The sequence below is a fragment of the Pterocles gutturalis genome, unplaced genomic scaffold (assembly GCF_000699245.1).
Source record: "Pterocles gutturalis isolate BGI_N339 unplaced genomic scaffold, ASM69924v1 scaffold3857, whole genome shotgun sequence".
Lineage (NCBI taxonomy): Eukaryota > Metazoa > Chordata > Aves > Pterocliformes > Pteroclidae > Pterocles > Pterocles gutturalis.
The window spans coordinates 45,573-62,637 of record NW_010115200.1 but is presented as its reverse complement, the minus strand read 5'-3'; the positions used below and the strand labels follow the sequence as shown (position 1 = coordinate 62,637).

At 40.1% G+C, this 17,065-nt stretch overlaps 1 protein-coding gene across 1 annotated transcript in view; it reads right to left on the bottom strand.

Moving 5' to 3' along the window:
• Positions 1-314: 314 nt before the first annotated feature.
• TMEM178B (transmembrane protein 178B) overlaps positions 315-17,065 on the bottom strand; it is a gene marked incomplete at its 3' end in the record, with an annotated part of 61,532 nt that continues 44,781 nt past the window's right edge. Inside the window, exon 2 of the mRNA XM_010075090.1 lies at positions 315-428. Within this exon, the coding sequence (XP_010073392.1) occupies positions 315-428 (114 nt within the window). The remainder of the gene's footprint in view (positions 429-17,065) is intronic.

Genomic DNA, 17,065 nt, shown 5'->3' with positions numbered 1-17,065 from the left:
GAGCATTCCACTGAATTAAAAAATAGGGCATTGATTTTGTTATTCATTTTTGTACTTAACTCAATATTAATCTCTGCATATGAATGCCTCTTCCCCACTGACACTTCTTCATGCCTCAGCAGAATTTCTAGTCAGCATCAGAAACAGAGATGTAGGTCCTAAGAACAAATCAATCAGTCTGCTACAAAGACAAACTGTTTGTGAGAAGAAGGCTCTGAGTGGGTTGTCAGTCAAAGTCTCTATTCTCATTTATCAGTAAGTACCTCCCTTAGTCTGCACAGAGGAGAATGGAGAAGAAAGCCAGTAACACTTACGCAAGGCATGCCACTCATCCTGGCGGATTGTCTTGGTGATGTTGTAGGTGAGGTTCTTGGGAATGGTCGCTGAGGAGTAGTGGTACTTGATGTACGTGCACCGCTCAATTGCTCCTGGGAAAGGCAAAAATGCAGAAAAGAGAAAGTGCTATTAAATGAATGCAACATATCCTCCCAGTTGTAGACCAGAGAGACTTGACAACCAAAAGCAAAGGCTAGGAGCAAAGAGATCCCCTGCCATTAATCCGCTGTGGCAGCCAATGCCATCTTTGGCCCATGACAGGCATATGCTACCTGTAGGGTGAGCTCACATCCAAACTTATGATACACCAAAGGCCCCATAGTAGCTACCAAAGTGTCTGCATTCACCAGATATACATGTGATAAATCACCCCTTCTTTCATTTCTTTTCTCTGAACCATGAACTTGTAGCATGCATACTGGCATTTACTGTGGAAAAACTGTAAATTCACATCTCAGCTTATCCTGCAGTAATGTGTCTCAGTGCCCATAAACCAGGAGATGCACAAAGTAAACACCTTTGATCTTTCCTTCAGTAATAAAAAACAGCAAAGGAAAAAATAATATATATAGATAGTGAACAATTTTCCTGACCCCCTTGAACCCCACAGCCAAGCAGCAAGACAAGTAGAAGGATTCGTGACAGGCTAGAGTATGTCTCTTGAAGGTACCCAGACACTTTCATAGCAGGCTCAGAAACAGAATTTATTGGCATCCCTGAATAATGAGCCTCAGATGGCAACATAAGTTGCTGAAATGGGCAATGTTTTTCCCCTGTAGTCAGGATTTCATCTATGTTCTATGGAAAAAAGCACCACGTGCTGCTTCTGTTTGTCTTCTGGTCATATTATTACATTCTCCTTTTACACTCACTTTTCTTCCTCTACAATAATCACACCTCCAGGCCCTGATCCCCTGGCATCTCTCTGCATAGTTACTGTCCTTAGAGGAATAGGTCTGGCATAGCCTGATGCTTTCCACGAATTATAGCCTAGTCAGATTTTGCATCTGATCAGAAACCTGTGATAGTGCAGCCATTCTTGCACTGATGAAAAACAGTAAGGTTTCCTACATCCGTTTTGCCAGCATCCTCAACTAACACTGACTTTATTAGACCTTCTCACTAGGGAGTCAGATTCGAAGCTCATGAAAGTCATTTTTTCCATTAATATTATGGTGTTCTGAATCAGGCCTTTAATAACAAAATAGGCATGCTTCATGTGGTTGGCCACACTGTTTGCTACTAGCTACCACTGATCAGAGAAGCAGCTATGCTGAAAATGCTTTTATGTATTAAAAATACATAATGACAGGCACTCAACAGAAAAAATTAATTGAAGAAATGAATTATATAAATAAGAAAGAGTGCTATACACCAAGAGGCCTGTAGAAAATACTTACTGTCAGCCTGAACAGAAAAGGCAGAGCCATTAGCCTTGTATCTACAGCTCCAAGGGGTTAAATATGCTTTTATGCCACCAGAAATACAGGTTTCTACCTCAGGCTGTAAAATATGACTTGGCATGAACTTAGATGATACACCATGAATTCACAGCATGAATAAGAAAATGCATGAAAGAAAATTATTAGTTACATCGGAGTCTACTAGCATCTTCCAAAGTTAGTGCAATACAAACATTTGAGGTCATTGTTTGCTCCTCTTAAGCATTCTCCACATTCTGCCTTTGACAGCAATTAGATTAGACAAAGCCAAATATTATAGAGGAAAAAGGCAAAATATTTACATATGTATCCGCCTGCCCTGACAGCGTGATGGGCTTCTGTGTGAGTCTGCACCATCTGGGCACCAAATGTACGCCCAGAATTAAAGTTTCAAACCAAGAATAGTATTTAAAAAGACAGCTAGTGTGCAAAGAGCTTTAAAAAAAAGCCCCAAATCACAACCCTGACTTCTTAGAGGTTTTCCTTTCCCCTTTTTTTCAGCTGCTTTCATGGATCAGAAACATTGACAAGAAAATGGAAACTGCCTATTTGTCAGAAAATAATCTTTAAGTTATCAGATACCTGCCCAGAGAAAAGATTTATATAGAATAGCAGACAAGGACACAGAGCCAAGATTCAAAATAAAGGCATACAGAAGGAAGGAAGAAAAAAAAATCCTGTTCCACTTGCTATAACTTCTTAAAATAATCAGCAGAAAGCACCTCCTCTTACATCAAAGAGGCTAATTTCTAGCAAGGCCCATCAAACTTTTTATTCTTACTACAAATACTGTCAGTAGTAATGCAGTGAACTATTCACCATCTAATATCGCCAAAGCCTAGAGCAGAAAGAGAGATTATGGCCTGAATTCAGGTCATCACTTCATCATATATATAATTTTGGGCTTATGCTTACATTCTCATGGCTTTAATGAGACTTAAGTACACGTTCAAAGACTGTCCAGAACTAAGTGTACAACTGCAGCAGCAATGGTTCAGTGGTAGCTGAAGTACAGGCAGATTTTTAATGGTAACTTCCATGATGATCTCCTTTCCAGCCACACAACATATTTCAACACTGTTCCCACCTCTAAAGACCATGCTATTAGCCAATGAACATCATGAATGCAACCAAGAGTTTGTAGTGACCAGAAGGTCAAGTGCTCCTCGGTGTACATGATGAGATACCTTCTCCTTTTTCTCCTACTTATCTCTGAAATACCAGGGCTGGCCACTGCATGCACTCAACAGGGCTGAGCAGAGCACAGAGAATTCACTCGTACCTGGGAATTGTTCCCACTACTTGTCTTACACAGGGAAACAGACCCCCAGGTCAGGTAGACAAGGATGCTGCTCCTGGATTTTCACCCTTCTCTGAAGCATTATGTGTAAGTTCACTACCAGAATGGGCAAGCCTAATTAATTTTTTATTACAGGGCTCAAAATACTTCAGTCTAATCCAAATTACTGGGCTCAATAAAGGGATGAATGGGTGAAATGTAGTAGTCTATGATATACCAGAGGTCAGCCCACACGAGCTAATGGACCCTTTTGACTTAAGGCTGTTAAACTCTTCTGTGAATGCTAACTTTAATACACTCAGGGGAATGTAGTTCAAAGTGTTTCAGAGCTGTCTTCTACTAGCTTCCAACACTTGAATTACTTCAGACTCTAGAACAGCATCAACCGCTGGTGGGAGCATGTGGCCATCTTTATCTGCATGGCCACTGCTATATAGGAGAGGCAGACAGGATCTTACTGGGAACCTCAAGCTTTTCATGGCCAAAACTGACAAGTTTTGTGATTGCTTGGCGTTTAAACATGAGCCATTCATCTAAACCTGCTCTCACAGGTGAGGAAGAGTGACCCTGCTGAATTAATGCAAGCACATCAGCATATATCTACCTAGAGGTGAGAATTACCTTTTGAAACTTAGAAAAAGGCTTTCACTTGCCTGGCCCTGTGGATAAAAAGTAGAAGTATGACTATAGCAGTGACAATTTCATACTTCATGATGTTCTACTTGTCCCATACAGAAGAGAACTAGGTTCAAGACCCCCAAACATCCAGTCCCTGAAGGCCCCTGAGAGAACAGAGACAGTGACTGCAGCAAGGATCAGAACTACTGCCCCCCTGGAAAGTGATCTCAGGAAAACCCTAAGAAATCCTTACCTTCAGATGAATTAATAGCTATGCTCACTCAGTCTTTGGGGTGGGAGGGGACACAAGAGTGAGAAAAAACAACACCCTTTCCCTTCCATACTCTCAATCGGGCAATTGCAATTTATGGAGCATCTCTTGCTTTCAGCACTAACTTAGAAAAAGCAAATGCAACTGCAGCTGAGCTCTGCACTTTGCTCCAATAACTGGGAACAGTATTTATAGAGCAAAGTAGTGAGCAGGTTTTTTTTCACCTATGCAGCTGCCACAGCAAGTGTTATAGTTGGCCACATGAAACACAAAACAACCACAAAGTGGCACCACTGGCAGATGCTGTATATTCTATGTTCTTCCAATCAAAGGGAAACATTTGCTGAAAATCCTAAAGAAAATTTGCTGTCATCTTCAAATCGAGTGCTAGGAAAGGGTAGATGCTACTAGAACCATGCAAAGCAAGACTCTGCCATACCATCCTCACATAAACACAGATGCTCAGAGGGGATTCAGCAGCTGTAACTGTGTGGTTGGCAACGCCCTATTCCACAGAAGTTCAGATGCCAAGTAAAATCAAGATAAGGAAATAGCTGCATCCAGAGCAGCTAAGTATTCACAACAAACATGCCACTCTTCTTACTGATCCACTCACCTGCTCCGTTCCCAGCCTATATCCATTGAGCTTTGATCCATACTATCACCTTATTATTCTATAATATTTAATTTTCTCTCCATTACAAGGAAAATCCTTAAACTATGCTGTAGCAGGACTATCACCTGAAAACACTGGGCAATTCTTTTATATTCAGTTCTCAAAACTATCCCAATATCCTGATGTTAGTTCAGCTGCTAGTGAAACTCCGATCCCACTGCATCACTAGGGCTGTAAACACTACCCCAGTAGAGGCCCCAAACTGTTTGGTAATGCAGGGGGTGACTGAACCATTCTCCCATTCTAGGTTGAACAGGTTTGAGATCAATTGAAAAGAAGGTCATACTGCTGGTGTCCATACTGTGTTTATCTGGTGGGTAAACAGACAACTCTTTTCAGAACTTTTGCGACAGTAAATTTCTTCATTACCAAGCCCTCCCCCACTTTAAATACAATAATATTTCAACACTTTAAAACTGCTCCAAGAAACAGTCTTTACCCATGGATAATTTAAGAAATAGAATGAAAAATCAAAATGCACCAGGGTATTAGCCACATCAGTCCTAAAAACTGGATCTCAGAAGTGCCCAGAGGCATTTGCCCTGTAGGGTCAGTTTGACTTTTGCAAAAGTTGTTGTCAAGTTTCATGAATTTACTGTGATCATATAGTTTAGTCTTCTGCATAATACAGATCAATTCATCTGAGAGCTGGTAACAGAAAGCAGTCCTTCAGACAGTCTTTCATGAAACCAGTAATCTGTAAGAGCAGTTAGGTAAGTGTTAGCAATGTCACTTCAGATCTGGCCTAAGATGACACACATAAGAGTTACTTGCAAGGGTTATCTGACTATGCTCCTCTCCTGACAATAAGGGCTACAAGATTTCACATTTTTCCCCCACAGCTTTCAGGGCTGGAGATTGTAGAACCATCCTTAAGGTTCAGGTACAGATTAGCCCAATGCCTGTGAACAAGTTACCTTTGGTAGCTGGAGGGCTCACAGCTAGGCATAAGAATTTCTCCCACCCTGAGACTCTGCAACAATCCTTGGGTAAGAGCAATCAGGGATCTCAGACAGATGCAGGGGGCCAGCAGCCCACTTGCTCTGGATGAACCATGGCATGACCATTCCAGACTTCACAACAAGCTAGCACTGGCATGATAATCACCTTGCTTTCTATAACATGCAGAAATCTGAAACCAGGTATCACCTATTCTTCTCTTGTAGTATGTATGTTGATTTCTAAGAAGGATCCAGCTGTACAGCTAGTATTTGTTTTATTACATTTCCTGCCAAGGCTTTTGATATGATGAGCTTCCCTGAAGAGACTAACGTGGATGTTCTGAGCCTTTGCTACCTCCAGGCAGCTTTTCTTCTTCTGTGTTGTAGATACCTCTGGATGAACTGTTTGTAGCAAGCAATTTATTCCACAAAATTCACCCTTTGTGCTAGCTCTAATTTTTACAAATCTGCTTGAGAATTACTACACAAACGTTCCCTAGTAAAAGGAATCTTAGCCTCTGGCTTGCAAACTGCACTCACTACATATATTTGCTATTCATTATGAGAAACCACCTTCTGTATGAGCGATTGCCTTAATCCCGTGCTTTGGTTAGCGTTCCCTTATTGGGTGACTGTATCCATAACAAGCAGACAGAAGATATAGATTGGTCATTTAGCCTATAATTGTTTCACATTATCTTCAGAAAATCTGTAGAACAGAGAAAGTTCATCGTTTTTTCTTAGCATAACAATTCAGTAAGGATTCCAGGGGCTATAATCATAGTTGGGGCAAGGATCAGTTTACACAAAGCAATTGCATGTGGCATATAAATTAATGTCTTAAAAGTTTTATCTCCCTTGGAAAAGTTCATTGTTAAATTGTGCTATTATTTTATGAAGCCTCCAAACCAGCCCTGTCCATTCAGGCTGGTGCAACTTAAGAATTACTGCCTTCAGCTGTATGTGCTGCCCTCAGTCTCTTAAATCATTCCATAAGAACCATCAGAACTCATCTGGATGTACCTTAGTATAGACAAAGTTGTTGTTGCAGTTTCAGCACGCATTAACTGGTCAAACTAAGCCCTGGAGGAAGGTAAGAGGAGAAACTGGGGTCTACCTTAACCAGCTGCTATGACAGAATTGCAATCAGATATGCTGACTAGTTAATGAACTCATGATAAGTAACTATCTTCTTAATGAAGGCAGAGACTTCATTAGAAAGTACTGCAACACAGTTAACAGGATTATTTCATTACCTCTAGAGTAATACTAACCATGAAAGTACTGGTTACATATTTGTGCCTATCTATAAATATATTAATGCCAAAAATGTGTGAACATTATTCCTCTGCATTAATTGTAAACCTATTTATGTTAGAAGTGTCCTCTAGATGTCAACTGGCCCAACCCCCTGCTCAGAGCAGGAACAACTTCAAAGTTAAAACCAAATTCAAAGATAGTTCACATTGTGCAGGGCCTTGTTCAGTCAAGTTTTAAATATCTCCAAGAATGGAGATGCACAACATCTTTGAGCACCTGTTCCAACATCTGAGCACCTTCATTATTAATTTTTTTCCCCTAATACCTAATCAGAATTTCCTTTTGTGCCACATGAATATCTTGAATACTAGAATACCTAAGGGTAAAGGTCTAAAAATTGAGGAAGAATATGCAAATAGCATCACATTAATCAACATGTCTGATGAATATTTATTAACTTATATGCATAAATAGAAGCCAATGTTCTAATTAGGGAAGCTCAAGATAGATTTTCAGCTGCATCATGGGCCAAATTTTTAGAACAGGAGATCATATTTGTTCCTGGCTGGCTCTGGCATCATCCTGAACTGATGTTCAGCTTAGTCTGCCAGTAGGACTTGTTGCTACTCATCCTAGGTAAAGTGGAACAACTTCTGGTGCTGGTTGTTGCTTGCTGTAGGCTGCAAGGAAATTGGGCTGATGTCTCCCTTCAGTTGATGGGTTGGGCTTTGTGTCTTTTGGGTTTAAGACTAAATTGCTAGCCCCTAGCTGCCACCTCTAGAAGCGGGTAGAGGTGCACTATCACCTTCTACTCACCATCTACAGGTTTTTACAAAAGTCAGAGAGAGGAATGTGATACAGTCCCTTTCCCCATTCACAGACATACCCAAAGGTCACATATTGGGAGAGACAATGAATGTGTCTATGGCAACACTTAACACATATCAGGAATGCACTTTTGAAAATTACCTCCTGATATTCTCTAGTTACTATGCTTCAGTTCAGAACACAATGTGCTGTAAGACCATGCCAGCTAGATTCTTCACAAATAAAACTAAATTGGAAGATGAGCTAACGGGAATTCAACTAATGGTACAAGAGCAGAGCCAGTCTGAAGTAACATCCCCTCCCTGAAAACACTTCTTAAAAGTATCTTTCGAAAATTCTAAAACATTGAGATTTTTCTTAATTTTCTGTATTTTTTTCCCCAACTGAAACTATCGGCCATGTTATATCAAGTTTCACAAGTCCTTCTGCTTCGTTGCAAGCTCTTTGATTCAGATCCAGTTTTCTGCATGAAAATGAATAACAATTTGGTAACTGTACTTACTATAAATGTACTTACAAACACACTAGGCACATATAACTTCCCTACTGGGCAAAACGCAGAAAGCCTGCCAGTGGCAAAATATTTCAATAGCCAGAACTCTACAATATGACCTAAAATTGCTTTTTACATGTAGATGTCTTTATCGACCACCAGGAAATGTAATGAACACAGAACTTCAGTGAAACATACTCAGAAGATAACAGCATCCTCTGTTTACCTGAAGGAAAAGATTGCTTATATTCACCAAGTTGGCAGCCGCTAAAAGGATGACACATTCATAAGATAAATATTACTTGGTCCCTGAAATGGCGCATACCCAGCAAATACATTAACAGAACGTACGGCTTAAAGATTTTCATTAGGAAAGCGAGCAAAGGGTTTTTTTCAGAGTGACAAGCAGAACTTCTCTGCTCTTTTTTCCTCCCATTTTTCTTTTATATTTCATCTCACTTGATTTCCAAATAAAGGTTATCTCAAAGACTCTAGCTTAGTAAAACTTGTTAGACGATGCTCAGCTGGTAAAGAAGTCTTGTAAAAACCCAGTGGAGCCATAGCAATGGTTGAAAGGAAACAACATACTGTACTATCCATACAGAAATGCAGTAATAGATGACAGTATGCCATTCCCAATCTTCCCAGGTCACCTGGGATGAAAACCTGCCAGCTCACTTTCAGTATTGATCCATTAGATCTCTGGAGATATGGGGGAAAAAAATCAGATACAAAGTGCACATGAAATGGAAGCAATCCGTAAAGCTTATGGATCTCCAGACATACACAACAGCTTTGTTGTGCGTGGGCTGTATGGTGACCAAATTCCCCACAGGGACTTCCAAATATTTCAGATATTTCAGGCTGGAACACCTACCTTTTAATTTCAATTTCTGTTTCCACACCAAAATATCTATATTTCCTTTTCAACCAGTGTGTGAGTAAAGATAAAAGTGCAGATGTGTGTGCATGCTCTGAGCAGACAGCAACATTGTCAGAGTAGAAGAAAAAAAAGTGCCTGAACAACTTTTGCCAGGCCTGTTCCCCACATGCAATATGGATATCCCAGCAAATAGCAGCTTGCTTAAAGCAACCAGCTGGCACAAGTTAAATATTCCACCCATGATAAGAAAAGAATCCAAGTATGAGACCAAAAGCCGAATTTGCATTGGAAAGCAATGAGCTCACACTTTCTCTCCAGGGACCAAGGAAAGGGGACTGGCAAGGGAGCTCGAGCAAGAGGATGGTTATGAAACACTTTTTTACTTCAGCTCTTAATAACAGTCTCCAAGCCACAGGGCACTTGAGAGGAGGAAGGCATCCCCTTGCTTCTATTAATCTTTTTGTCCACCTATTTGCATTGGGCTGGCCACAGGGGAGAGGGAAGCAGAGCACAAATGAAAAGTTAAGGAGGTTAAAAGGGCTGGAAAATATTTGCTCCTACTTGTTTGGAGGCAGAAATTAAATGATCAATAAAAAGTCACTGACACAGCCATTACCAGTAAAACCACACTGATGACCCAATAGCTCATGGAAAAAAAGCATTATCTCAGCACTACTGTCAAGCCAAACCAAGAGCACAGCACAGGCTATGCTGTGGACAGGTTTCTTTTATATGAATGTACATCTTCCGATTCTCACAGTAAAATACTCTCATGAAGCTTGGTATTTATTGAACCAGCTTTGAAACCTATTTCAAAGAGATGTGTCAGAAGCAGGGTCCCAGATTGCCAAGAAGAAAATTAAGGATGGGTCCACTGACATCACTAATCCCAGTGAGGATCTGTGATCACATGCAGTGAAGTCTAAGGATGCCTACCTCTGTACCTTAGAAAGCTATTTTATATGCTGCTTTACAACTTAAATGTGCCTTTCTATACACACCTACTCCTCTTTACTTCTTAAAGTGAGAGGCACATAAGCTCTTCTTTGTCTCTCCATACTGTTCGTTTACAGCTAGCTCTAGAAACTGCTGAGCTGAAGAAAGCACTTGTCTTTCTTGTAGCACTTCAACCTCATGTTTAAACAGCAGAAATCACAACATGACAAAGAATCATTCAGATGCTTTGCATCCCACATTAGGGAACTTAAGCTGAGACCTAACACAGACTAATCTCCCAGAAGGTCCCACTTACAGGCTCAGCACCTACAGAAGTCTCTTAAGAACATCCCCTAAATGAAAGGACTTACATAGGCTGTGCAATGTATCTATATGACACTATTTTCATTTAGGTGTTGTACCTCAACTGAGCTGGGTGAGGATGTAGTTCCACAACTTTCACTTGAACGTAAATCATGGTGAGGAAAAAAAGAGAAAGTTAAGTTTTTGTTTGGGTTTGTATATTAGTGGTTCACAGGAATCAAACTAAGGAGACCAATTTTTAGAACAACAACCATATTTTTCTCCTATCTTAAGGACTGGCACATAATCAAAAAGCATTTTCCTTATATGCTAGCCTTAAGATGGGGTTTCTTAACTCACATGGTAACATGTAAGAAGTGAATTGGCTTGCCTCTAAATTTTGCGAAGTACAACACCATTGTCATGGATCCTGGTTTGCACATTTTAAACAAAAGGTAACTACAAGAAACCACAGGATTCGAAAGGATTGCAGTGCCAAAAAAACCCCAAACTACCAACAGGCAACCAGGCTATCAACAAAATCAGTGAGAAAGGAATCTAGCATCAGCTTTTCAGCTAGGCTGGGTTTTTTCCACGAGAAGACTACAGCAGGGATTGACCAGAAAGGGTGTACTCTGCTATGCCCATAAACTGTTCAGTTAATCTACTGGGCACTGAGTTTGAAACCTTTGCTGGTAAGACAGACTATCTCCATCCATCAAGGACTCTATGGAGACTTTAAAACTATGCAAACCAAATACTTTGGACGTATTCTCTCTTTCGTGGGAGGATTCCTTTCTTAATAAGTACATCCTTATCTTCTGTATTCCCTAATATTCACTAGAATTTTTTTATGCTGTCCCCATTCTAGTTATTCTAGAATATTCTAGTTATATAGTGTGGTTGGAACAAAAGGCATTTTCAAGACATCAATTCATACACAAAAAAGTATTTACCAGACAAAAGTACCCTGCAGTTATTAAATGTATGTGCAGTGTAAAGCTAACAGACAAAATAATCCATAAGTAAGCAGAGTTTCCCTGTAAGTTCATAACTCCTCTTGCCCCATAAAGTCTACTCAGATCACAGTCTGTTGGACAAGAGCTACTAAAACTACCTTGAAATAAACCTTGGGACTGTTTACTGGCAAGTAGAGACCACTAAATTATGAAGACAGTATGTATGATGGCTCTCCAAAGTAAGGAATAGTTTCATGTTTGACTCTTTCCCTGTAAAATCATTTCGTGGATTATCCTTGTACGAATTATTTATTAACTCATGAGTCGCCATCACTAAATTACAAGGGTGCTCCATCTTCCTTTGTAAAGGAGTATGCATTCAGAAGTACAAAAGATTTCACAGCTGACTGCCCTTTCCTTGCAAGGCCATTTGCTACACTACTGTAACTGGACTTACTATCATACATAAAGGCTTGAATCAAATAAAGGCCTTAAGAAATTAAACGTTGTGTAGATATCTAAGAAGTAGTCCTTGAATAGTCAAACAAACTGAAAGACAACTAGAGGGAAATGAAGAAGATGATACAGATGGTGGTAAGAAGATCAGACAACTGTACTGTGAAATCTGAGAGGAGCTAAAGCACAATTTGGTCATTCAAAAACCTATGAACCACAGATACAGTTAATCTCTCTGAAGCTGTCTGAAATCATAAGTGGTTTCTCCTTACAGAAGAAAATTAGTCTTGAAGAAGTATTTGAAACAGGACAAGTTGGTGAATGTGATAAAATTTTTTTCCAGTTGACTGGACTGTGCCTTTATATCCAGGGATGAGTTTTGCCATACCATCACATGCCCTCCTGTCCAGAAGGCTTAGACATCAAGTGCCTCTTCACAAATGCTACAATAACTCATTTTGTGGTGCTAGCATTAAGTTCAGGCTGCACTCAAATGTACTTAAGTCAACAATTTAGGCCTAGAATCTCAACATTACTGCAGACACTCTGCACCAAATGAACAACACATATTTAATTGATATTTGAAAATATCAAAAGGATAAATGCCCTTGTATGGAGGTAGAGGGGGACAGAAATTGAGAAGGGACCAACTTATCTCCAGCTTATCTTGGATTTTTTTGCAGGGAGAGGTAGATGTCACTTTACACTGGGAGGGTGTTGGGGCATGATGTTCCCTTGCCTACAACATCCACTTGTCATTTGGTAAAAGTAATCTACCACTTCTTCCATTTTCCTGTCTGAAATGTCAAGTCACATTAGAGGGTCACAGTATGAAAATCTCCCACTCACTGCAATGTAAGATGTTCTTGACAGGGCAAGCTGGGCTAAATATTTCTGCTGCCTGTCAAGAAAGATTCATAGCTTGAAAGAGATGCTTCAAAATGCACATGGAGTCATTAGTTCATATAAATCTATTGACAGCAGCAACAAGAGTTATCTAAAAGTTAAGCATCACACCTCTGAAGACATTTGTCAGTATCTGCCTTGTCCCACTACTCCTCTGCCTGAAAGGCCAGCAGAATCCCATGGGGGCTTACAGCCCTAAGTGTTATTGAGCCCTTTAAAACTCAAGAACCTGCTTTATGATCCTCATTCTGACAGGGGAGGGTTCAACCATATCCCAAAAGACCCATCACCGTACGTGGGACCAGAGAAGAAACCACTTCATAGCTCCACTTGTAAGGTACAGAACTGCTCTTTAACTTCACATAAGAATTTCATCAGTTTTGCACATTGCTTCACATTTGGAAGCACCAAATGGGACAGCAGTACTCTCTAGGCAGAATGCTGTACGAATACACTGAACAGAATCTGTGCCCTGAAAGACTTTGCTGTTCCTCTTTTGCACCTTCCCTCCCCATCTAGTTGCTCATTTTGTTTAATAAGTAAAATAAGTCTTCAACTGCAATGTTTGGTTTTAGAAATTATTAGCTCTATGATTCAGCATCCTATGTGCTTCTGGACTCCTATTTTTATCTGTACAATTAATTCTAAATCCAAGTGTTACTATAGTCCATTGCATTCTATTAATGCTTTACTTTCTATTCTAATTACTACTGTAACAATATCTTGCACAGTATTTTTCTTAATAATATCTCAAAGCATTTAATAAAGACAGTATCTTTGCCCAGCATTAAGTTACATACTATCCCCCCAGAGAAGTCAGGCATTCTGTTTCCTCGCTTTGTACACTAAATTGTGGACAGGACAATCAATCCCCTTTGCAATAGGTCTAAATGCAGACCTTAATACATCATTCTATTAACTATAAGTTACTTAAAAGATAGCAATTCCCCCTTCCAAACAACTCAATAAAAAATTAAAGCAATAAAAACATGGATAGCAACCAATCACTGCTTATACCAAGTTAGGGACCAATGTCTCATTACAATATGGAATTACAATATGAAATGCTAAATTACGACATGGCTTAGGAAAAGGACTAGGCAGATGTTAGCCTACCCCCTAATTTTGTTTCCTCTTATTTTGTCAGGGGCTATGTTCAGCCTCTCAGACTCCAAAAAGCATGAGGCTTCAGTTCACTGACTGCAGGATCAGGTGAAGAAGATCCAAGATGATTCTTAACATGCCTCCACTGTACCATCAGCCACTCTGATGAAGGGTACAAAGAGAACATGTCAACCTAATGGCAAACACATTCTTTGGAAAACATCCAAATCTTTAGGAAAATATGCCCTTAGCTTTATTCTTATCCCCTAGGGTTCTGCAATATCAGGTTTACTTACAATAATTGTGACAAAAACCATAATAAAGAGATACAGCTGCAAGCTGATCTTGCCCAGAGATTCCACCCACCAGGGTAAGAGCCAAATGCAGCACTAGGAAGAGACTGCAGTACAAGCTCAGTGAGCAGAAGAGACTGCAGTACAAGCTCAGTGAGCAAACTACATTCAAATCACTTTCAGCAAAAATATTTCTAAGTACAGTCTAACTCAAAGGGAACAAGAGCATATACACGGCTGAGGTTCAGGGAAGCAGTCCCAGGAAGGAGAAGCAAAAATCTAGTCCCATGCAGCGAGGTTAGACAAGTGTCAGACTCACTGGCAGAACAGTCAATGCCCCAAATTGTCATACAATAGACTAGTTTTTCATTGCTGGAGTCAGCTAAAGAAACAAACACTAACATAGCCTCCTTCAGCAACTGATTTGCATGATCATGCCTAGAGAAAAGAGCACCCAAGCTTACATGTTTAACATCATGGGTTACAGCACTTACATTTGTAGCTACACAACCATGCAAGAAAAAGGGACTAAGCAGCACAGAGCTCTGCAGGAAAAGGGGAGAGGAGTAAGACAAAATTGCCCAATTTCTGAAATTGATAGCTTCATCCTACATCTTTGTATAGCTAATTCGCAAATGTGGTGGATATTACACCTTAAGGATTAAACAGTTCTTCTAAAGATATCCACAGCAACTGCAGGATACAGGGATAACCATTCTCAGTACAGGGACACCACTTTAGTAAAATATTCCTGTCCTGAGATGTCAGAAAGTGAACAGCTTGAACTTGCATGAATGTGACTTCATCCACATAAAAGAGAAGCCTTTGCCAGGAGCATGCACAGGGGTGAGACTGGATGACAGCATTTCATAATGAATTACATTAAAGAAAAGATACCTCAGCAATATAGAATCCCTGAAGTTTAATAATTATCTTTCAAAAATGAGTGAGCAAGTGGCCCAGAAGTGGAGAATCCCTCAGCAGGTAGAAAACAGAAATGTCTATGTAGTATTTCCAACCCTCCAGTAAACATCTTTTCTACAAGAAAATAACCAGAGAAATAACAGTATTCATCCATTTCTCCACAGTCTTTCAGGTATTGGAAGAAAGATTTGGCTATGAATTTGCATGACGATGTTACTTGAAAGACAAATATGCAGCACTCCATGTCATATAAACTATAATATTTAAGAACACTTAGGTTGCCATCAAAAGGAGGGAGGAAGAGAGAATACCTTTGTTCCCTATTTGGATTTCCTACAGACTTGGTGACATTTACTGTAGTTCAGCAGTGCCACAGCAATACCTAAGAGCCTCAGTCTTGGACCAAGCCCTGATGAGGCCAGGCACTGTGCAATCGTGAAATTAAAACTGCCCCAGACCCAATTCCTTTACCATTTGTTATGGCTTTGACCACTTTATAAAAGATTTTAAGTGCTTGTGAATGTTTCCAATAATAAGCTGATTTCATAATGGAGTGGGGAGATGTACCTAAAAATCAGTGAAAGAAAATAGCTGTAATTACTAACATTCAAGGTCCGAGAAAAAACATAACCAGGTGGAATGGTATTATGCTCAACCATACATCTCACCTACCCACGGAGCCTCATTATGCTTAACTATGCACTTCACCTACCCACAAGAGCTCTTCCTTGAGGACAAGCCTGTAATTTTATTATTCATATTATACCAGGGCAGAAAACACAATTTTAAATAGTCCTGGTTGTTTAGAAGACTCAGCATCCTGCACCCCAAGAGGAAGTAAGAATATGTGGACTCTTCAAGTCCAGTGGGGGAGTAGTATACGGTCACATAAGCTGCCGATTGCCTCTGCAGCCTTCTTTGAGCCCCAACATGCTCCACTGATTTAATCAGATGCCTTTTGTCTGATTAGAATAAATAAAGTCTGAAGTTTTGATCATTCCATAGCCCTGATTCTGTGCCACAAAGTACAAAATCAGTAAGGGGGCTTACTGCAAATCATTGCACATGATTCATGGCAGTAGCGTAACACTTGAAGCATTTCAGCACTAGACGGCTCTGCAACTCCTCATCACTGACACTGCAGAACCAGAGATGCAAATATACTGCCCTGGACATCAAGCTGAGCACGATTTCCTCTCAACTACTACTCCTAATACCATGAAGCTAATTTGAATAATACCATGTGGCCTTTGTGCACAATAGCTGAAGGATGCCAGTTCACTTCTAATAGGAGAAAAGCAGGCTCCTGTCACCACAGATACTCTTAATTGTAGATTTTTAGGAGGAGGGGTTTTTTTGGAAGCCAAGCTAGATATAGTCTATTACTTATCTCTATCTGGGGAATATTGGTGCCTGATGGATCTTCAGCCTACTCTTTGGAAGCACAGGGACAATCACTACAGTCCCTTGTCAAAAATGGGTACCCTCATACTTGCAGGAACAGTGAGACACCTGCAAGACAGCTGTGCTACATCAGGGATGCAGCCAGTTAGTCCTAGGCAGGGAGATGAGATATTCACACATGAACTGTACTACTCTGACACATCACATAAAAGACAGAACGATGGAAGATTTTGAGACTATCTTTCATTAGGGTTAGGGCTATATTGCTTTTATCAGTCAGAAGGAAAGCAACAGGAAAAGTCTGAGTACTGTCCTGCCAGAGAGTCCATAGTGTATCTTGGCAGGCAGACCCAGGCTCATGTGTCATGAGTTACCTGACCAGAGGAAGGGCAGCTTGTTGCAAGATTAAAAACAAATATCCCTTTCATTGGTTTAACCTTTGGTTCCTTAGCCGTCTAGTTCACATCTCTGAACTACAAGCAACAATCACAAGCCGTGAGTATTCAGGAGAGGGCAATAGCTTCTCCCTATTCCAGAAAAGGAAGTTTAGTGTGAACTGCACTGTTTAGCATGAACCCACACCAGACGATTATGAAATGAATTTGCAATAAAAATTTATTTCATGTATAAAAGCCTTTTGAAAGACAAATAAACCAGGCTCCAAATTACCATTAAAATTAACTTCAATTGATGCTCTGCCAGTGCTGCTGAACTAATGTTCTTTGCAGAAGC